The 21,681-nt window shown below is 40.2% G+C and overlaps 1 protein-coding gene and 1 long non-coding RNA gene across 8 annotated transcripts in view; one reads left to right on the top strand and one right to left on the bottom strand.

The window, feature by feature from the left end:
- The window catches only part of NOL4 (nucleolar protein 4), a gene marked incomplete at its 5' end in the record, with an annotated part of 199,607 nt that overhangs the window by 18,283 nt on the left and 159,643 nt on the right, over window positions 1-21,681 (bottom strand). For all 7 annotated transcript variants that reach the window (XM_084888711.1, XM_084888710.1, XM_084888716.1 and 4 more), the window contains one exon: window positions 8,137-8,317. In XM_084888711.1, the coding sequence (XP_084744837.1) occupies window positions 8,137-8,317 (181 nt within the window). The remainder of the gene's footprint in view (window positions 1-8,136; window positions 8,318-21,681) is intronic.
- LOC311625008 lies at window positions 11,122-19,676 on the top strand. Its single transcript, XR_014795421.1, has 3 exons — window positions 11,122-11,238; window positions 17,306-17,484; window positions 18,321-19,676. It is a non-coding gene; the product is annotated as an uncharacterized lncRNA (long non-coding RNA).

Genomic DNA, 21,681 nt, shown 5'->3' on the forward strand with positions numbered 1-21,681 from the left:
GATAATGAATGTCAAGATTTGGGCAAAGAAGAACTTGCCATACAAATGTTAGTTATTATGGCCATTATTACTACAATTGGGTCTTGTTAGATTCCTGTCTGCCCATCAGCCCAGTGAATATCAGAGTTGAAAAACAAATTGAAAAGTCTGCCCCGTGGGGTTCAGGGAAGGGATGCCTCAGTAGCTGACGTATGCATATAATTTACACTGGAGATCCCCTGATAACCACAGCGAACCACAACCGTGCTCTGTAGATAGCTCAGCGTGAACTTCCTGATAGGAAGAAAGCATCTCAGCGACCTTATGCAATTGGATGTGATCATAACTGGAGGATTGGCTGCTGCTTGCTTCTCACTTCGGTTGGATAACTTGAATAAACTCTTTATGCAAATTGCAACTGCTGTCATCTTGATAACACTCCAACCTGAAAATCTGGATGGCTGGGTGCACACTCTTGCCAGCTTTAAACAAATGGAGGCTGGCTAATAAGGGGTTTGGAGGGCACCCTTACGAGGTCTCTGCCATGGGCAGGCTTTTCCTACTGTTACTGTATTCACAATGAGAAAACATCATTCGGGGCTTTCCTCTTTCAGCCACAGAACTCATCTATTCAGTTTCATCTTTCTCCCTTACCAATTCCTTCACTTTATCAAAGAGAAACCCTTCCCCCTGCCCTCCAATATACATACATAATTCTCTTTGTGGCTTTTTGATTCGGGGCAGCACGTGTTCTATTTTTTAAAATGTGTTCATTATGTCACGGAAGTTGAGCACTTACATGTCTGGCCTTATTCAGGAGATGTCATCGTGAACGAGACAGAGTGTCTGCTTTTAAGGAGTGCAGAGGGAAAATATTTGAAAACATGTCACAAGTTAGTGAGTTAAGTGCCAGAATAAAGGCACAGGCAGGAAAGTGACTCATCTCCCAAAGGGTGGGAGGGAGCCAGGTACAGTGTCCCAGAGGAAGAGCTATTTAAGCAGAGTCCTAAAGGATTCTGATATGTAGGCAAGAGGAGGACAAATGTTTTATTTCCAACTGATCTGTCAGTTTCTTGAGGTCAGTGACTTCTGCCTTCCTCAATCTTGCTTCTCTTAAAGTAGCTGCTATAGACAGACTGCATTCCCCTCAGAATTCACTTATAGAAAGCTCATCGCCAGTGTGACGGGATTTGGAGGTGGGGTCCTTCGGAGGTAAATCAGGAGGGTGGAACCCTCATGAATGGGATTAGCGCCCTTTACAGGTGAGACCCTGAGAGCTCCTTTCCGCTTCCCCCGTGGGTGCACCCACTGAAAAGACAGCCATCTAAGAACCAGGAAGCAGCCTCCATCCAGGCACCTGATCATGGGCTTCTCAGATTCCAGAATTGTGAGAAATCATGTTTGTTGTTCGAGCCATCCAGTCTACGGTATTTTTACTATAGCAGCCCGAACAGACCGACAAAGCACCGGTACAGTGATTTGAACATGAGGACCCCAAAACACTTGTTAAATTAAAGCCAAACACTGTTCCGTTTCCTTTCTCTCTCTGCCTTTGCATTCTTCTTGAATATTGGAACATCAGCCCTGCATATTGTACTATTACACTGGATTAAAAGGTCCTGCAGACATTGCTCTACTGTCTCCTTCAATCTTGTGATCTACTCTCTGTTGCCAGTCCACATCAGACTTCCCCGTTTTTCTGTTAATGGTTTGAATTCTGATGGTCTTCATCTGCTTTATACATTGTCAGATGTATAGCTAATTCAACTTGGTCTCTTAAAAGCTGTTGCTCCCACAGAAATTAAAAAAATAAATAGAACTCATGGTCACGCAGACAACAGTGTGGTGATTGTGGGGTGAAGGTGAACAGGGTGAAGGGGGGATAAATGGTGATGATAAATAAAATAAATATAAATGCTGGGAAAAATTTGTTGCTCCTTTATACACTTTGCAGACCTCTCTACAAATTTTAAAGTCAAGAATTCTCAAACTTAGATGAACTGGAATTATTGGCCATCAGATATGATGTTGGCATCTTATAGAATGTCCTCTTCAGCTCTCAAGATTTATGGGTATGTGTGTAGTTTCCTTCTCCACGGCTCCAAATACCTTACAGGGAATGATTATTCTGATGTCTTAGAAATGAAAAAAAATAAGCTAAAGATAACATTTTTTAAACAAAGTCACAAGGTTTGGGATTCCCAGAATTTATGAAGAAAGTCCCCACATAAAGGCAATCATGGGCCTGATCAATCAGGCTGCCTTTCTGTTAAAATAAGCCAATAAAAGACATCAAAGTAGTGAGAGCCAACACCAGCGCTGCAGGCAGTGGGGGTATTTAGAGCTCCTCCCCAATATGGACTTTGACCCTTCCCCTTGCTACCATTTCTATTGCGAGAGGCCTTTCTCAAATGTGAGCTAAAGAAATTCTCTTCAGTTTAAGTCAAAAGCAGTTACTTGCTAACACTGGTGTTTTGTTGGGTTTTGTTTTTATTTGTTTGTAACTCAGTGACAAGCCCAAAGTCATTGCCCAAGAGAGCCACCTCAGTTGTGATTTGTGGCATGTAGTCCTGGTTACCCTGCTATGCCTGACTTTTCCCAGCAGAAGGTCTGAGTTGTTCAACGTTGTCTTTGTTGTATCCATACAAGATCTTTATCTCATCACGCAAAAGCCAAAAGGTGTATTGATTAAGCACTCAGAAAGTCAACCTGTGTGACCTTGAGCAAATCACCCAGTTCTCCTGACCTATTTCTTTGTAGCCTTTAAAAACTATAGGTTGCCCTTACATTATTTCTCAAGTGCCTTTAGATTCTGATAGTGCGGGCTCTTCTGGAGGGAGACTTACTAAGTAGGCTTCACCATAATACATGACATCCACATTCAAACTGTAAATTTATAAAACTGATTTTTAACCACTGACATGGCTGCATATCTGGAATCTGAACTAGGTGTCTCAGGTGACTTTGAGCACTGTGAACAATACAGTTGAGGAAGGAATACCAATGTATTGTGAGTACATGTGTGTACATGTGCGTGTACTGTGGTACATGCTTCCAATGACAGCTTCAGGATGCTATGAGAGTTATGGCTATATGTGACATAGACCTGGAGTTCAGGATTTCAGAGAAGAGCAGTAAATTGTGGATTTTGAAGTAAAAAAAAAAAAAAGATCAAATAAAACTTCAGGTCGGGGAACATTGAGGCATGAAAGGCTAGATAATGTCATTTTCCTGAGCATAATTAGAGCCCGTAGAAGGGTTTTAAATAAGTGATATAGTAATCACACTTTTCTTTTTTATATATCTTATTGATTTCAGAGGGGAAGGGAGAGAGTGAGAGAGAAAGATGAATGTTGAGAATCATTGATCAGCTACCTCTTGTACACCCCCCACTGGGGATCAAGCCCATAACCCAGGCATGGGCTCCTGACTGGAATTGAACCCGGGACTTCTAAGTCCGCAGGCCGATGCTCTATCCACTAATCCAAACCAGCCAGGGCACATTTTCCTTTTCTTAAAGATGACTTTGGTTTCTCTGTGGAGAATGGGTTGAAGGACAATAAAAAGTTTTGGAGCCCTGCTCAATAATAATTCATAGCAAAAACTTTCCTGTGTATTCCTTCTTGATTTTCACTCAGGGTTAGCAGTTGCCCCAAAGTTCTTGGCTCTCTTCCCCCCAAAACTCTCTCAAAATAGTCTCATTGTGTCTTTAATCTTTTCCTTCTTTGTATATATTATCTTTTAATTTTAAATTATTTTACTGCTCATTATAGTAATGGTAGCAAAGGGAAGGGTTAAGTCCATATTGGAGAGGAGCTCTAAATATCTAGCTTTCTACCTTTTTCATGAAAATGCAATGTTTTCTCCAACTTGCCAAATAAATAAAAAAGAGTGGGGTGTTAAACACAGGTAGACCCACAGGAGTCTGTGCTCAGAAGAACTCTAAGCTTTGTTTAATGCTCTGTCATCAGCATCTTGAAATACTTAACTTTTATATAAGAGAGCCCACAAATTCATTTGGCATTGGGCTCCTAAAATTACTTGGCCATTTATGGATCAAAGAAGAATTGTTTTGGTTATATTTGAGTAGAGGTGAGCAATATTCAGATTGTTCCTTACTCTTCTATATGTCACTACCATGTCCAAAGCTTTGTTTTCAGTGCTACCACGTTAATCCAAATTACCATAGACTTTTCTTGGTATTACAGAAATAACTAATATTAAGGAAAATAGACTTAAAAAGCTACTAGTGATAAAGAAGGATATTTTACAGTGATAAAAAAAGTGAGTCCATTAAGAAGATATACCAATACATACACCTAACAACAGAGTCCCAAAATAAAGGAAACAAAATTGTCAGAATTGAAGGCAACAGTAAGAAATTCAACAATAGTACTTAAAGACTTCAATATCCTTCTTTCAATAATGGCTATAAAAATTAGACTGATGGTCAACAAGAATATAGGAGATTTAGACACTATAAAACAACTAGGCCCAACATATATTTACAAAATGCCTCTCCCCCCCCCCTCTGCCGCCCCCTCGCCCTCAGCAGCAGAATACTCATTATTGTCAGGTACCTTCTCCATGAAACGTGAAACATTCTCCAGCACAGACTATGATCTGGATCACAAAATAAGCTTCAATAAATTTGACAGGATTATAGAAGTTATATGAAGCATGTTGTCTGGCCACAGTGGGATACAATTAGAAGTCAGTGACAGAAAGAAATTTGGGAAATTTACAAATATGTGGCAATTTAGCACCATACCTAAACAGCCAATGGGTCAAAGGAAATTGGAAAATACCCTGAAGTGAATGAAAATAAAAACACAACATACCAAAATTTTGTGATGCAAATACAGCAGCACTTAAAAGAAAGTGTATAGTTGTAAGTGCCTCTATGTAAAGAGAAAGAAGACTTTAAACAAATATCTTAACTTTCCATTTTCCATAGGAAAATAAGAGCAAACTAAACTAAACTTAATGTAAGGAAAATGAAGAAAATAATAACCGAGAGAATAGGAATCAATGAAATAAAGTGAGTAGAAAACAATAGAGAAATCAATGAAACCAAGAGCTGTTCTTTGAAAAGATGGCAACATCTAACACAATTTTAGCTGATATATCACAAGAAGAAAAGGAAGAACACTCAAATGACTAGAATTAGAAATGACAGAGGGGCCATCACTACTGACCTTCCAAAAATAAAAAGGATTATGAAGGAATACTATGAACAATTACGTCAATAAATTAGATAATTCAGTTGAAATGGACATATTCCTGGAAACAAACTACGCAAGCTAACTCAGAGGAAATGGACGATATAAGTAGACTTTATAACAAGTTAAGAGGGTGAGTTAGTAATGGAAAATTTCCCAGAAAAGCCCAGGCACAGGGCGCCACTCCTAAATTCTAGGAAACATTTAGAGTATGAATACCAACACCTCACAAACTCTTCCAAAAAAAACAGAAAAATGTAGACCAAGGTTTTAAGGAAAACATGCCATCTACAGCATCACAAAGAGAAATATTTAGCAATAAAAATAAAAAATTGTAAAGCTTGTATTATAAATACTGTGAGACATAGTTAAAGAAATTTAAAAAGGTTAAAATGAACATAAAGACATCTCATGTTCAATCTGTTATTTCCTCGAAATGTTAAACTCAGAGTTACCACATGTACGAACTAGTAATTCCACTTCTAAGTATAAACACAATACATTGATTTCACACACACACTTGTAAAGCAGAGGTTCTATAGTAGCATCATTCATAGTAACTCAAAGGTGGAGAATATCCCAGTGCCCATCCATTTGAATGGTTAAACAAGATATAGCATATCCATTTGGCAATAAAAAAGAAGTGCTGATACATGCTATAACATAGATGAACCTTGCAAATATGCTAAGTGAAAGAGGCCAGGCATAAAAGATAACATTGCGTGATGCATTCGCTTACATGACACATTCAGACTAGGGGGGTTTCTGGAGACAGACGGTATATTATTGTACTTACCGGAGACGATCACTTGCTTCAGTACTTGTGTCCATTATACAGATTATTAGCTCAGTAGCTTCCAATGAGTATTCTAATGTCAGAATGTCTGTGTGCAAATCCTGAACCCTCCCCGTTACATAGGGGCTTTGGGCAAGTCACTCAATCTCTCTGAGCCTCACAAAATAGGTTTCAGTCATGTGAGGAAGAAGGGAAGTGGTACCTTGGGCATTGTTTTTAAATGTGGGGCAAGTTTAATTTTATAAAAATTTCCTCCAAATGGCAGGATGTATCTCATGAGACTGTGTAGGATTCAATGGATATTATACTGAGGGGATTCAATAAATCCTATTTATTATTAGTTTCTGTTAAATAAAGTAATTTAATAGGTGAATGCTTTTTTAAGTCTAAATTACAACATGTTTTGTGTCAATAAAATCTTTAGTGAATACACTGTGTTCTCCCTACCCCATTGTTTTTTGATTTGGTGGTTAAGCTCTGAACTATCTATCAGTTCTTACTTCACATGTAAAGTTTTTTTTTTTTAAATATTAGAGCTTCCAGCTTTAGTTTATGTTTTCCTTTTTGAATCTCAGATTTGCTCTTTCCTGCAGATTGATTGTCCAGATAAAAATAAGATGTGAAAGTCGCTGAGAAGGCTCACTGAACCTACACTGGGAACTAAATCTCTTTTCAAAATAAGCTCTTCCTTTCCTTCTACTTGAGACACTGTGTGTGTTTGTGCATGTGTGCGTGCATTTGTGTGTGCATGCACATGCGTGTTCATATGTATTTGTGTGTGTGTGTGTGTGTGTGTGTGTGTGTGTGTATGTGTTTTAAGCTGGAGGCAACTGATAGAAACGGAAGCTCAGGGACCCTGTGCTTAGAGGACCTTTGCAGTGAGCAGACCCAGGATGCCAGCCTCCCAGCAGAATGGCCCCTGCTCACACCAGAGCAGCTTCCCAATACTGAGCAGGTACCGACACTATAATGCAACTTTCCCCCAAGTCTAGTAAAAGCCCTCCAAACCCAATCAACTTTCAGAATTCAAATTAGCCTTTGTTTTTCAGACATTTTCCGCGGAAAAAGAGAGGAAATATCAGTTCTCACCGATACTAACAATTCAAATACAAGGCTGCTAAGTTTTTGCTTAAACTCACTGATTTTACATCTGTATCTTCTTGGCCTCTTGCCGAAAAATCCCAGCTTGCACTGACACCACATAATGATAAGTTTGCTTTAAACCACAATACACAGACAACAGAACCAGGATACTGAAGTGGTCACTGACATAATCTTAGGTTGGTTGTACGTGGGCACGCTGAGGGGCGTGACTTCTGAGGTCAGTGGAGAAGTCCCTTCCTCTCTGAGGCAATGCCAACCACTCACTTAAACAGACGAGGCTCATTTGCATCATTTCCCCTCAACATTAGAGATCCTTAAGGTCAATTTCATTCCTAATTATATAAACACATAAGCTGTCCCAAAGTTAAGTTTACCAAACCAAGTATAGAAACAAGTGTAAGCAGAGAATTCTGCCTTACGTTCCTTTTCCCATATCATTCTCTCTCATCCCTGCCTCTATGCAACTTTTCAAGCTATTTAGTAAGTCCTTCTTGAATGAATATTGGCACATGGACTTGTCATCACTGGGCACATATAAGGATGTTTTTCATGACTTTCTACAGCTGCACGCTACCCCCGTTGGGATGCACTGTCACTGGAGGGTCTTGGGTACAAGGAGGGCTGTGTATGCATCTTTCATCAAGTCAGTCAAGTCCCTAGGCCTCAAACTTCCAAATTCAAAACTTCAAACATTAAGAAAATGTGTCATTATTTTTGAAGAATAGTACATTAACAGCTTTGGGGGTGGTGGTGTAGAACTATTTGTTTTTAAAGGCTATTTCTCTAGTTGAGAATTCGTTTCAGTATAAAAACCAGCAATCCTCCCATTGCATACCACGCTACTACTTCCAGAAACAGCAACGGAACAGGGGACATCCTTGTAGCGAAATGGATGTTCTGCATTACATGGTCTTGTTTTTTAGCAGGTTGGCATGGATTCTTGCTTTAACAATATATTCATTTTCTTCTCTCAGGTTCAGAGAATTGACTACCTCCACATGGACATAAAATTCATAATATATAATAGAGACTCACCGCTACTGGAAGCGTCGCTCAGACTCAGCAGCCCCCCTCCGAGGCCTCTGTAGCTATGGTAACTGTAGGTCCCGTTGCCATTGATGTACAGCACCTCCTGGGAGCCCGAGACCGCGGAGGCTGCGAGCGTGGCCTGGGCCACCTCTGGTTTGCTCTGCTTGTCAGCTGGCGCAGACTTGTCCTGCAATGAGAACATTCCATTACCCACCAAGCCCCTGGGCCATTTGACCGCGAGCAGGACTGTCTTACTCTTATCCACACGTCTGCACTGGACAGGAAAAAATACCCTCGAGTCCCTATGAAGTCAGCATCTATGCACATTTTCAACAACTTGGCTAAAAAGGAAGGAAGGAAGAAAGGGAGGGAGGGAGGGAGGGAGGGAGGGAGGGAGGAAGGGAGGGAGGGAGGGAGGAAGGAAGGAGGGAAGGAAGGAAGGGAGACACTATTGGAGATGAAATAATTTCTGATTTTCAACTGAATTTCAACATGTATGAAGAGAGTCATTCATAATCGCCACAAGGTGGAAGCAAGCTAAATGTCCGTTGATAGATGGATAAAGACATGGTATGGAGATTTCCTTAAGGTCTCCAACCTTAAGGAAAGAGGGGAACCGTGTCACATCCTACAGCATGGATGGACCTTGAGGACATAATGCTAAGTGAGAGAAGCCAGTCACAACTAGATGAACCTTGCATGATTCTACTTATATGACGATCTCAAGTCAAACTCGTAGAGAAAGTAGGAAGGTTTCAAAGGCTGGTGGTGGGGAGCAGTTCACGGGTTAGACTCTCAGCCACGCATCCTTCCTATTACCCAGACCCCAGCTCCGCGGTGCTCTGCTCTCCCTCAGAAAACACTACGAAGTGCCATGAACACCACTCAGCTCTGAGGTCGTCTTTCTGTCAAGACATGTGGTCACTGAGACTCCAAGAGAAGAACATCCTGTACTTCAAAGTGATTTGGAGGCCCTCGGGAAGGGGCTGGCCTCAGCAATTTCACCAACAATGTAACTGCCCACTTTCTGGACTGAATATAACCTGGGCAACATAATAAAATGTCTAGTTTGGGGACATCGGTGGCTCTTCTGAAACACACCAGCCTACTTTCCTGTGGTAAGAAAATGACAAAACAAAATACACTCACAGGAAGAGTTTCTCAATAAGAAGAAAGTGAAAAGGCATTGTCCTCACTGTATTTTCTCATTGAATTTTAGTATAATAGAATGTGTGTTGTTAAACATAAACACACTATATTTAAAATCTACCTCAGGCTTTCATTATTAACTGCTATTTTAACCATAGTAACCTCACTGAGCAGACAGATAATTGATTCCATTAATAATCACAACAGGCTTTGTAGGGAGTCACTTGTACTTGAAGATTTTCATTATTAAGGTTCTTGGCAGCCCACTATACATAAAGAAATACAATACATGAAAATTCCAATGAAATCTAGTCTGCATTGTCTTTTGTGGAAAAGTTTAATGTAAAGTTAATTAATGTTTTTCTTTTGAATGATCACTAATATTAGTTTCAAAGAAGCACGATTTTAATGGCATAAAAAAAGGAATACCTCCTGAAGTCAAATGTTTTCTCAGAACTTTTTAATAATAGTTAGCTCCCAAAGTCTCAAATACAGTTTGCCCCTGGGTTGCTATGAAGATTATTTTCAAAAGAGGATAATATTAATATATTACAATACTGCATGTCTAGGCAATGAAATTTTAATCAAACAGAAAAATTTCTATCTCAGCTTTTATGAGACTTATTTCAAATTTTTTTTTAAAAAAATTCCAAAACAAGAAGATAGCTTGAATGACCTCCAGCAGTGCACTAGATAATACAGATCATTTTCATTCTGATTGCATTGATTAAAAATATATAATAGATTAAGCATGGGTGGGGAATTTTTTTTTTCTGCCTAGGAGCATTGGATATTTATAACATTATTCAAAGGCCATACAAAATTATCAATTTAAAAATTAGCCTGCTATTTTTGGTCATATATTTAATTAACTCACCCCTAATGCCTTGGCAGGGCCAGACCGAATTATTTCTTGGGCCTTATATATCCTGCACACTGAATGTTCCCCATCCCTGGATTAAAGAAACACTTATGGTGCCCTAGCTGGTTTGGCTCTGTGGATAGAGGGCCTGCAGACTGAAGAGTCTCAGGTTGTGGGCTCGATCCGTAGTAGGGGGCATGCAGAAGGCAGCCTATCAGTAATTCTCTTTCATCACTGTTATTTTTTTCCCCCCTTCTCTCCCTCTCCCTTCCTGAAATCAATAAAAAAATATATTTTTACAAAAGAAACACTATGGTGACTTCTATAATTAGGCTCTGGCGTTATCAATAAATACACCCTTCAAGGTACATCCATATTGTTGCAAAGTCAAGATTTCTCCTTCTGTGGCTCAGTAGTATTCCACTGTGTGTATACACATTTTTCTAAAATCATTTATTCATTAATGGACACTTTGGTTGTTTTCATTTCTTGGATAAAGAGGACATTATGCTGAGTGAAATAAGTCAGATGGAAAAAGACAAATACCTATGATTTCACTCACTCAGTTGTGAAATATAAAAACAAAACAAAAACAGTCTTATTGAGGCACACAACAGATTTGTGGTTACTGGAGGGAGGGCAAAGCCAATAAAGGTGTATAGTGACAGAAGCTAGACATTTGGTGGTGAGCATGATGCAGTACATACCCTGCTGGTTTATAATGCTGCATGCATAAATATATGATTCCATAAATCAATTTACAAAAATTAAATATATATATATATATATATATATATACACACAGTTTTCTAAATTTTCTAAAATTTTTAAAATATATATATTAGTAGAGGCCTGGTGCATGAAATTTGTGCACTGGGCGGGGGGGGCGGGGGGGAGGTATCCCTCAGCCCAACCTGCACCCTCTCCAATCTGGAACCCCTCAGGGGATATCTAACTGCCGGTTTAGGTCTGATCCTACAGGAGAAGAGAAGACTGTTTGAGAAGACTGGTCTGTATTCCTTTGTACTCTACTCAAAGAAACTGGACAGAGGCAAGCTTAAGTTTGCTGGACCTGCGCTGCTACTTGGGTTACACAGGTTGTATCCTAGCCCACCAAAATGCCTAAGGAATCCTTTACTCAGGGTTCCTAGACAACTTTTGTTGTTATTGTTAATGAGACTTGCTTGATTCCACTCAACTGTTTGAAAGTAGGTTTCCAAAAAATTGGCATGGAAATGTTACATTGCCTTTACTGTATTTCCAAAGACCTCTACTCTTTCTTAGACTTTACCTCTACCATCTACTGTACATTTTCATTAAGCTTTCTGTCCTATAAAGCTAGTCAAAACAATACTCTTACTGTTAGATTCAATAATCCATCTGCCTTTCTTCTGCTTCCTGTGTACCTTGCATTGTTACAGCAATTGGAGTTTGCCAGGCATCATTGCATCAATGTCAAATTACATTTTTAGTTCATCATTGAGCTGATCAGGGCCCAAGTGACCCACTTTTTAAAAGAAAAGAAACATTCATAGGCCTCAGATTGTGGCGTGGCATCCTTTGCCTGAACTGTCTAGAATATTGTTACTGGATGCCTCCTGCCTTTACATGCTCCTTGTAGTCTATGTAGCAGAAGTGGCTTTACTTAAGTTAGTGCTCTGAATCTCTCCTTTGCTCTGTTAGTGTAGATGGGCTGAGGAAGTGCAATGTATTCACATATGAACTGCTGGAAAACATACCTACTTCTAAAAGCTTCTCTTCTTCCACTGACAGTAATTGTTCCAGAACTAAGCACATCGCTATGCGTTTCCAGGGAAATTCATAAAAAATTAGAATCAGAGGTCCCATTAAGACTGTTTTCCTAGGAAAAAATTGCATGCACTCAAAGTAAATGTGATTATCTAGGATAATGAGAAGTGACTTATCATGCCATCAACACACACACACTCACACACTCTCACACTCAGATATGTAATAACACTCAGGAAATAATTCCTTTCATATAGTCAGAAGCATTCCATGCAGCCTCCTGCAATTGCTGGCCCTACAAATGATTAAAACGCCAACACAGAAGGTAAGTCCTTGCAAAGATGCTCCCAAACCCACTAAAACAGATAATAAGGAAAGACACGTTTTTGTCTAAATCCAAAAAAACACGATCAGATTTGAAATAACAGATTTGGTTTCTGACTTGAGAAACCAAAATCACCACAGCACAGCTGTTACCCAGAGTTTTATCAAAGTCTCTGAAGAACAGGTTATGCTGACAAACTGTCCTTGCAGCAATATTTTCACACACACATACTCACATGGCTTTATAAACAGTAAAGCTTTGAGAACTGTTTCCTTAAAGAAAACTACAAAATAAACAGGGGCTCCAACTCAAATGCATGTAAATGCGTGGCTGGCAAGAAGGAACCATGTACACTGCACAGTTATCTACTCTGACATTCTTCCTGGGGGCCATAATGTTTTATTATTAAAAAATAAAAGTAAAGACTTAGCACCTTTAAATTGGCATTTTAAATTTAATATTCTGCCATTTAGTTATTGACCAAAAAAAAAAAATCAAATTAAAAAAGTAAATGTCTTTTTCTATAGGTCTCTAACACTCAATTTTGAGTTTCTTTGTTAATATAACCAAAATGAAAGTTTAAAAGTGCTGTTTCTTTGAGGTTCTAAGATCTGATTACAGATATAAACCTTTTGGAAATAATTTTATTTGCACATCACAGTATTTTCCCCTCAGAAAAGTTTTTCAGTTTTATTTGTGAACATAGTGGAGGTTGATAAGACTTCTTAGAGCAGTTCACCATTAGCTATTACATAAAGGTCCTATTAACACGGTGATGTCAGCAGATTAAGGTAATACCTACATAATGGTTATCTAGAGTATGATGCTGGGCAGCAAGAGGTACATTATTTCATCTACAATGTAATCAAATCTGTGATCCATAAAGGGGTTTTACAAAGAGATTTAATGAGTTCCTGATAGGTCATCACTCTGATAACAAAGCTATACGTTTAATTTATGTTGTCCACATAACATGTCTATATCATTGATGAATGCTCAAATATCCTCACAGGCATTAACTTATTTTGACTAACATTTTAAAAAATATATTTATTTTTTACAGAGAGGAAAAAAGGGAAATAGAGAGTCAGAAACATCGATGAGAGAGAAACAACAATTGGCTGCCTCATGCACACCCCCCACTGGGGATGTGCCTGCAACCAAGGTACATGCCCTTGACCATAATCGAACCTGGGACCCTTCAAACCACAGGCCGATACTCTATCCACTGAGCCAAACTGGTTTCGGCTAACATTTTCATTCAAATCAAGTAAAAACAATGCCTGCCACTTTAAAAGATAAAATAAGAGAAACTGACTTTCTTTTCCCATTCATGGCTGTGTTTTCCCAAAGCATGAAGTCAGGTTACAGTTTATGTTGAAAAAAGATGGTTGGACGCATTGCACAAAATGCTGTAGAAGCACAAGTCAACATGAGTACGTTAAAAGTGACTTCTCGGAGCCTGTTTATTTACTTCAGATGTCAGTTACCCTAAATTAGGGGTGTCGAACTCAATCAGAGAAGGGGCCAAAATCTAAAATCCAGCCTAAATCGCGGGTCGAATGGTTTACTGAACAGTCATAAACTGACAATGTCATAAACTGACAGTGGAGTGCAGTGATGACAGCGCGGTGCGGGCCACATTGCAAGGCCTGGCGGGCTGGATTTGGCCCGCGGGCCTTGTGTTTGACACATGTGCCCTAAATCCAAGGATGCGGATGTGATAACCCAGTTCTTAATCAGAGGAGAGGAGCAAAGGGAATGCCAACTTTTAAAGGCGTGCCACTTGTGCATTTTTGCCAGAAAAAAGCTGCAATTTGGAAGCATGCCCAGTAAAGTCTGGGTGACACTGGCAAGGTAGTTGCCTGTAAGTCACCCCTGGGAACAGGTCATTGGCTAAAGTATATAGGTGTGGCCACCGCCAGCTCAGAGATCTGAGATGCATAAGCTCCTAAACAAAGGAGTTGTCCCTTGTGGTTTTCTTGGGACTCCTGTTGTGGGGGACATGCGCACTCGGCCCCCCTGCAGCTGCCCACACAATGGACTGCTGGGCTGGAACTGGCCTGTTGCTCTGCAGAACCAGCTCCCCGTGGGACGGACGCTCTGGACACTGGCTCTGCTTCCGGGACTGCTGAATTGCCAGCTGCATCCTTCCAGGACTGGGGTAAGGGGAATGGGACTTTGCCAACATGGGGATGTAATTCCATGTAAATAAAGCTTTCTACCCCATCTCATCCTTCTGTGAGGGCCTCCACAAATGCATATTTCAGTGGCACCCCAAGAACCTCACCCCCACTAGCAATGGAGAAGTCCCATCCCTCTAGCCAAGGAAACCTCTAAGTCTGGTCTTGAGAGCTTTCACTTTGGACTTAAAGAGGAGGAGGCTAAACTTGCCAACAGACACTCGAAAAATATAATTAAAGTTAAAAGAAAAAACCTGGTTATGGCTATTTTCATCCTTTTCATTTCTTTTTGAATAGAGATACTTGACTAATGATGCTATGTCAACGCTGATGATGGGAGGTAATCATAAATGGTTTCGAAATGAGAAACAGGTGAGCCGGCATGGTTGCAGGAGCAGAATGAGCTACTCCTCCCCACAGTCGCGCCACACAAGGGATTCCTTTGGCCATTATGATCGATCACTTAGCAAAATGTAAGTCCATCTGATCTGTACACCTTGAAGGAGCCATATAACTGAGATCTTCATTCCCACACGTTGGAATAAAAGCTTACGGTTATTCTAATTTGATTTAAATGGGGCATAAAAATTACCCATCCATTCTGAGTTTTCAAGTATATTAATCATGAAATAGTCAAATTAAGGTAATTAGAAGAGCCATAAAAATGGCGATGCCCGAATAGCAGAGTGATCATGCTTTTACATTAATGTGGAATTAAGTGTTAAAGGGAACGTGCATCAGATGACGTGAAATAATCTAACAATAAATAACCTTGTGATGAGTTTAAAACACATTGCCTACGCCTGACCACGTGTGGATGTTACATGTATATAGACGTGAACGCTCTGCTGTTAAAAATGCTCCCCTCACCAGTCCTGCTTCTGGTTCTCACAAGTTAATTATGTGAAGTGCTCTGGTTTAGCGTGGTGACTGTGGGGGAAGGGTATGTAGAAAGAGAAATATCACTGTTGGCATGTTTTTTCATCTATCAGATATAAAGTTTACGATTGTTTGCATCGACAACGAGAAGTTCATTTGTTATTCAGAAAGTCGTGCGTATTTTTGATAAGTCAGAGACCTTCTTAAAATTAACAAGTAGACAGACACACTTGTGGCCTTGAGCATCACCTGTGTTTGCGGAGTCACAGAGCTCCCTCCTGTAGATGCTGATCACATCACCCGACTTCACGATACATTTTGGTAGAATCAGTCTAAGTTTCTCTTTTCCTTCCATTTTTATTCTCTCTCAATCTCTTCCTTTCCCTGCAAGATATCATCCCATTTAGGGCTTCTTTGACCCCCTTGTGCACTACAGACCTCGAAATCTAAACCCACATCTACGATGGAGACCTGTCCCCGGGTCCACACTTTGAGCTCTTTACTGGACATAAACACTTTCTGCTGCATAGGTGCTTCCCACTAAGCATGGCAAACTGTACACTTGACCTCACATTCTCACTTCTCAGCTATGACTTGCTCTGCCTCCTGAATGCTTGATCTCGATTCATGATGCCTTCATCTATACCAGTGGTTCTCAACCTTTCTAATGCTGTGACCCTTTAGTACAGTTCCTCATGTTGTGGTGACCCCCAACCATAAAATTATTTTTGTTGCTACTTTGTAACTATAATTTTGCTATGGTTATGAATCGTAATATAAAATGTCTGTGTTTTCTGATGGTCTTAGGCTCTACAGCAGTGGTTCTCGACCTTGCTAATGTTGCGACCCACAGGTTGAGAACACCAGCAGGGTCACCTAAGACTCAATTTTTAAACCAATAGATTACTATTATTAGTGCAAGGCATGACAGAAGAAATGGAACCATCACTTCCCTTCCACATGACCTTGACCGTGTAACTCTGAAGAAATGGCAAAAGCCATTCAAATAAAAGTACTTCGTTTTCATGTTTCCTGAATGCAAAATACTATAGTGGATGCTAAATGCTACAATTTTTTTTGCATGGACAATAAATATATCTGTTTTTAGGAATATCTCCAGATGTTTATAAGCAAAAATTCCAACTTGTTTCTTAATCTCATAAAATTTGCTAACTGCACTAAGCTATAGCTCCAAGTACAAACACCATTCAGTCATGACTGAGGCAGGGCTTTTTTTAAATCCTAAAACAGCCTTTAAGATAAAAAATTAAGAAAAGTGAGAGACAACGAGACGGCCTGGGACATTTCCCTATGAATTCAGCATCCTCTTCACTGCAAACCTCCCCTTGGTGGCCTGGTGGCTAGTTTCAGCCCAGGCGCTGAGCTGGAAGCTGTATTTGCTGATGAGCAGTTTTTCATTTCCATACAAAATTAGCAAGGTGATTAATACTTTTAATTTCCAGGGGCCTACATTATGCAAATGAACCACAACCTTCCTCCTGCTCCGCCTCTGTGAACCTTCCCATGGGAATGAGGGCACAGTCCTGTGTGTGACCCCGGCAGCAGCTGAGACACCCTATTTCTGGTCAGGGGCGCACCCACAGTTGCAGTTAAATGTGGGGGCGGGGCTCACCCTCCACTCCCTTTTTCCCCATCCTGGTGCCTATGGGCTAACAAAGGGACACAGTTCTGTCCACCCCGCAGAATCCATCTCAATAGGCTCATATTGGTCTTTGTAAAGCTTGTTGGGGACCGTGGAATGTGACACGGGGAGAGTATTGAACACCACCACCAAGAAAAGAAACACCGTGCGATTCTCATAAACTCTCACAGAAGACGAATGTGAGAGTAAGGCCCCAGTTCCTCGATGTGTTTGTCAGCTGGGTGCCCTCGGTGCTTGCTGGCGGCTGCCTTCCCACCCACTGCTTTCAAGGGTCTCATGAGCCCTGGGCTTTGAGGGTGCTGAATCCCAGGGACCCTTCACTTTCAATGACGAATTAACTAACGAGTTACTTTTTTGCCTTCTAGGCATCTTCTCATTCTAGCTCAGAGGCTCTGGCCCCATTTACAAACTAAACACATCTTGGCTACGACCGAAAACAGATGATGTGTTCACCTACGTGAGGACCCTTCTTTCCCCTCTGAGCTCCCCGCAAGTCACAGGCAGCTCCATTCCATCTGAATACGGATGGACACATGCCAAGAGGGTAAAGAAATAATGTTGCTCAATTGTTTTCATATTTTGTACCAAAAAAAAATTTATAACTGAGGTTGAGTTTGAGTTATCTAAATTAATAAAAGCATAATATGCTAATTAGACTGGACATCCTTCCGGATGACCTTTTAGGGGAAGCCCTGGGTGCCTGCCTGCCGGTGGCCAGAGGGAAGCCTCGGTCACGGGTACCAGAGGGAAGCCAGTGCCAGCGGTCAGGGGAAGGAATGCCTACTGTGCACAGATTTCATGCACCAGGCCTCTAGTATTCATATATTCTTCACATGTTCTTACTAATACATGTATTATTTCTAATATAGCAAGTATCCTCTCAAGGGCAAAAACACATTTTTTCCAGGCTAAAATATAGAAACGAGTCGCATTTAAATAGATTCTTTATTCCTATTCCATTCACATACTTTTCTAGTCTACTATAGAAATGTGTAGAGGAGACAATATCTGTGCATTCCTGTAAGTGGAAATGTGCAAAACATCTAAAGACTATCATATTTGTCATCCCAGTGATTTTTTTTTTCCTTCAATTTAGGTGCCAAATTCAGCTGCCTCTAGGGGCCAGGCGAGGATTAGAAATGAGTGAAGAGACCCCGGGCTAGGACAGCAGGGAGTACTGGGGACAGTGATGAACTCAAGAGCCCAGGCACCACTGAGAAGCCTTCAGATGCAAACAGTTTACAGCAACGTCCAGGCCAAACAAAGCACTTCTGCAGCCCACCCCCTGCGGGTCACCCCAACTGTCCTCTTTTGATAGGCTTGGGTTTAGTGCCCTAAGAAATGCATGATTCAATTCTTTTTCTTTTTGCTTCTTTTCAGAAATCCTGGAGCAGTGCTTCTCTGACTTGCTGAAGCAAGCCGTGACAACTCTTCCTTGAAATAACCAAAGTGCTAATGAGTGTGACTCATCTTGATGGGAGCCGTGGCCACAGCTGTGGGCCAGCCCCAGGGTCCTCATCTGGGCTTCACAAGCAGGAGCTCTCGAGTTATTGACATAAAGGCACCCTCTCCGTGTACCTCACATCTGGGGCTGGAAGAACACGAGGCCCTGGCATGTCACAAGGACAGAGTCGCAGGCCCTCTCCTCGTCCCAAGCCGGCTGCTCAGAAAGGGACTAAGGGGAAGAATCTGGGCCAGGCAGCCCCAGTCTTGTGGGGGGGTGAACTCGGGGATATTGATGTGTTTGCCTTCATTGTAAGGCACAGACAACTTTTCAGAACCTGCCTTGCTGAACGCCTCTGGATAACTGATAGATCCCAGCCAATCTGCCAGTGCTCTCTGATTCAGAGAAAGGCCATAAGGCAAACAAAGAGACAAAAGACAGATGCACAAACGCATATTAATTTCGGTTTGATTTCAGAACAGAGTCGACACATTTAAAGCGTGGTCAGCACTTTATAGCTAATGAATGGGCAGTAGTTTTCAAGAAGCTGCTCATTATTAACTGGTTTCCTACCCATCATTAAAAAGCACTTATTACAAGTCTAATTACAGAGGGCCTCCATTAGGAGCTGTGCACAGGGCTACAACGCGTAACCAAGGGGCCTGTAAGAGCTCTGTCTCTCAAGCAGAAAAAAATAAAGTCTACAGAATATTCCCATCTTGTACCTAACATCACAACTAAGCAAAATGTTTAAGTAAAAGTAAAAGAGTAAGGTTTGTAGAAAACACAGATTTTGTGGTGGGGGTGTGGCAGTACTGTACACAAAGCACTCACACCGCTTTGACAGGAAGATCACAATGGAGTACATGATTCCTGGAAAGGCAAAGCATATGTCCATAGCAAGAGGGCTAATTCTCCTCCTTTTGAATTCCAGCTTGGAATTCAAATGCTCTTAACTTCTTCCTATTTTGATATATATTTTCATTTTGTGTAGCATTATCTATACTCTGTACACTATGTAGGAGAGAGAGAGAGAGAGAGAGAGAGAAAGAGAGAGAGAGAGAGAGAGAGAGAGAGAGAGAGAGAGACTATTTCAGTCTCCTAATGATAAAAAATATTTAATTCATGTCATTAAAAAAAATGAACAGAAATAATGACCCTACTTCAAATCTTTAAATACAACTCAATGTAACTAGAGGAAAGGGGGCCCTAATATATGGTGGCAGGAGAAGATGGGACTTTGGGTGTCTAGCACGTGGTGCAATGTATAGTACAGATCTTGTAACACAGAAATCCACACCTGAAACCTATATGCTCATGTTGACCTATGTCATCCTAATCAATTTAATAAAATAAATAAAACTCAAAGATAATTTATGTTATTTCCATTTAAAAAATGTTGAAAGTGGTTATATATTTTGCATTTATAAATACATTTTAAATGCTAAGTCTTCAATAGTTCTGTTGGTAAATTCTGATTAGGTGTAACTCATGGGCATAAAGCCATATACACATTCTTCAATAAAAAAAAATGGAAAGTAAAAATTGGAAGTCAGCTCAAGTTATGAGTTGGATTTCTTAACACACAGGAAGCAGCACTAGACAACAAGGGAGAGTTTCCAGAAAGCTTGCCATGAAAACAGGGGGTGCTGGACAACCCTCCTAGCTAAGGAGAGGAGGTGCGTGATGCCACGGGTCCACCCAGCCATCTCAGCAGGGGCTGGTGACTGAAGAGGCTACCTGGAAGGAGGTATGAGAGGTCAATTCAAGCAGCCCAGGTCCCTAGGCCTCTGAGGAAGACCGAAGAGGTTCTGAGGGTTTCATACCAGCTAATGATATGCATCATGAACGGAAAAGGACAGAGGGGACAGAATGAGAGAAGAAAAACCCCTGGGGCAGCTGAAGATGCAGAGATAGAACTGAGGCCAGCCGACAGGAACTCCTTGGGTGGGGAGGGCCAGGGGGCAGGAAGAACAGAGTTGGGGCTACAGATAATGATGTTCAAGCTTGAAATCGAATGGAAATATCCTTCTTGGCTTTGGATTTGTTGGTACCTATCAATCTTTTTTTTTTTTTAAATCCCCCTTCTCTCTTTTGGAATGGGTATACTATGCCTGTTGCAGGAACTGTATAGAAGTGTCTCTTCATATACAGTGCATGGATTTAGATTCGATTGGGTGGAGTTTCAATTTTTTGTGCCATTCAGGTGAATGTATTTTCTGTTTTTAAACATTCTTAAACATAAGTTAACATAGTAATATACTCAATTATACATATTCTCATATCCACACAAATTGTGCTTCTGAGTTTTTTTTAAAACTACCCTAAAGCAATTTAAATGTTAAATATTAAATTTAGTTTACCATGAATTGTTTATTATATATGCATTTTTTATAACTTATGAAATGCTGGTTTGAAATTGCTATAGAGACAATATGTTACTTTTCCTTAAGCTTTAAGCAAAAACAAAATATTACTACTCTAATTATGCTGCTAGTTTTTCTTTGTCAGTAGCATTATATTTTCATCAGCTAAAAAAAAAAAAGAGTGAAAAAGATGCAAATTTTTTGCTTTCCCCTAAAGGTGAAAAAACACACGTTGACTGAGAAACAAAGGGGGAGAAAAAACATGTTCATGGATGTGGATCTACTAACACCACATCTTATAACCCTTAACTGATGCCACTCCGGAATTCCAGAAGGTTTAGAAAACATTTAGACATTCTTTAAGATCATGAGTCAGAAACTACAGGGTGTCTGTTAATCATGGTATTAGGATTTTAATTTTTTTGTTTTGTTTTAGGTAAAATCATCCAAGATTGCCATGCATCTTACTTATTACTAGAACAGAAATCTTTTTTCCTTGCTAAAAATCATGCAGTTGTCAACAGTTTATCTGAATGTCTAGATTGTGCATGCATTAATATTTGTTAACTGCTTGTAAGATATAACTACATAATGATATGCTACTTAATGTGACTCTGTTTCTAAAACATGACTGCATAATTGCATATTATTTAATGCTGCTATTAAGACTTCAGTTTGGGGAGGACATGTCCATGTTTGTGTGAAATGTAGCCTACTAAACCAAAAGTACCATTTCAAAAACACAAATGAGTGTACCCCAGCAATGATTCCAAACCTTTCTTTTGTAACATACTGGTACTCTCTACTTTATGTGGACATAATGTATATATATATATATATATATATATATATATATATATATATATGTGTGTGTGTGTGTGTGTGTGTGTGTGTGTGTGTGTATGTGTATTATATACCTTTATATATATAC

This window comes from Pipistrellus hanaki (genome assembly GCF_964339955.1).
Source record: "Pipistrellus hanaki genome assembly, chromosome: 6".
NCBI classification, from domain to species: Eukaryota; Metazoa; Chordata; class Mammalia; order Chiroptera; family Vespertilionidae; genus Pipistrellus; species Pipistrellus hanaki.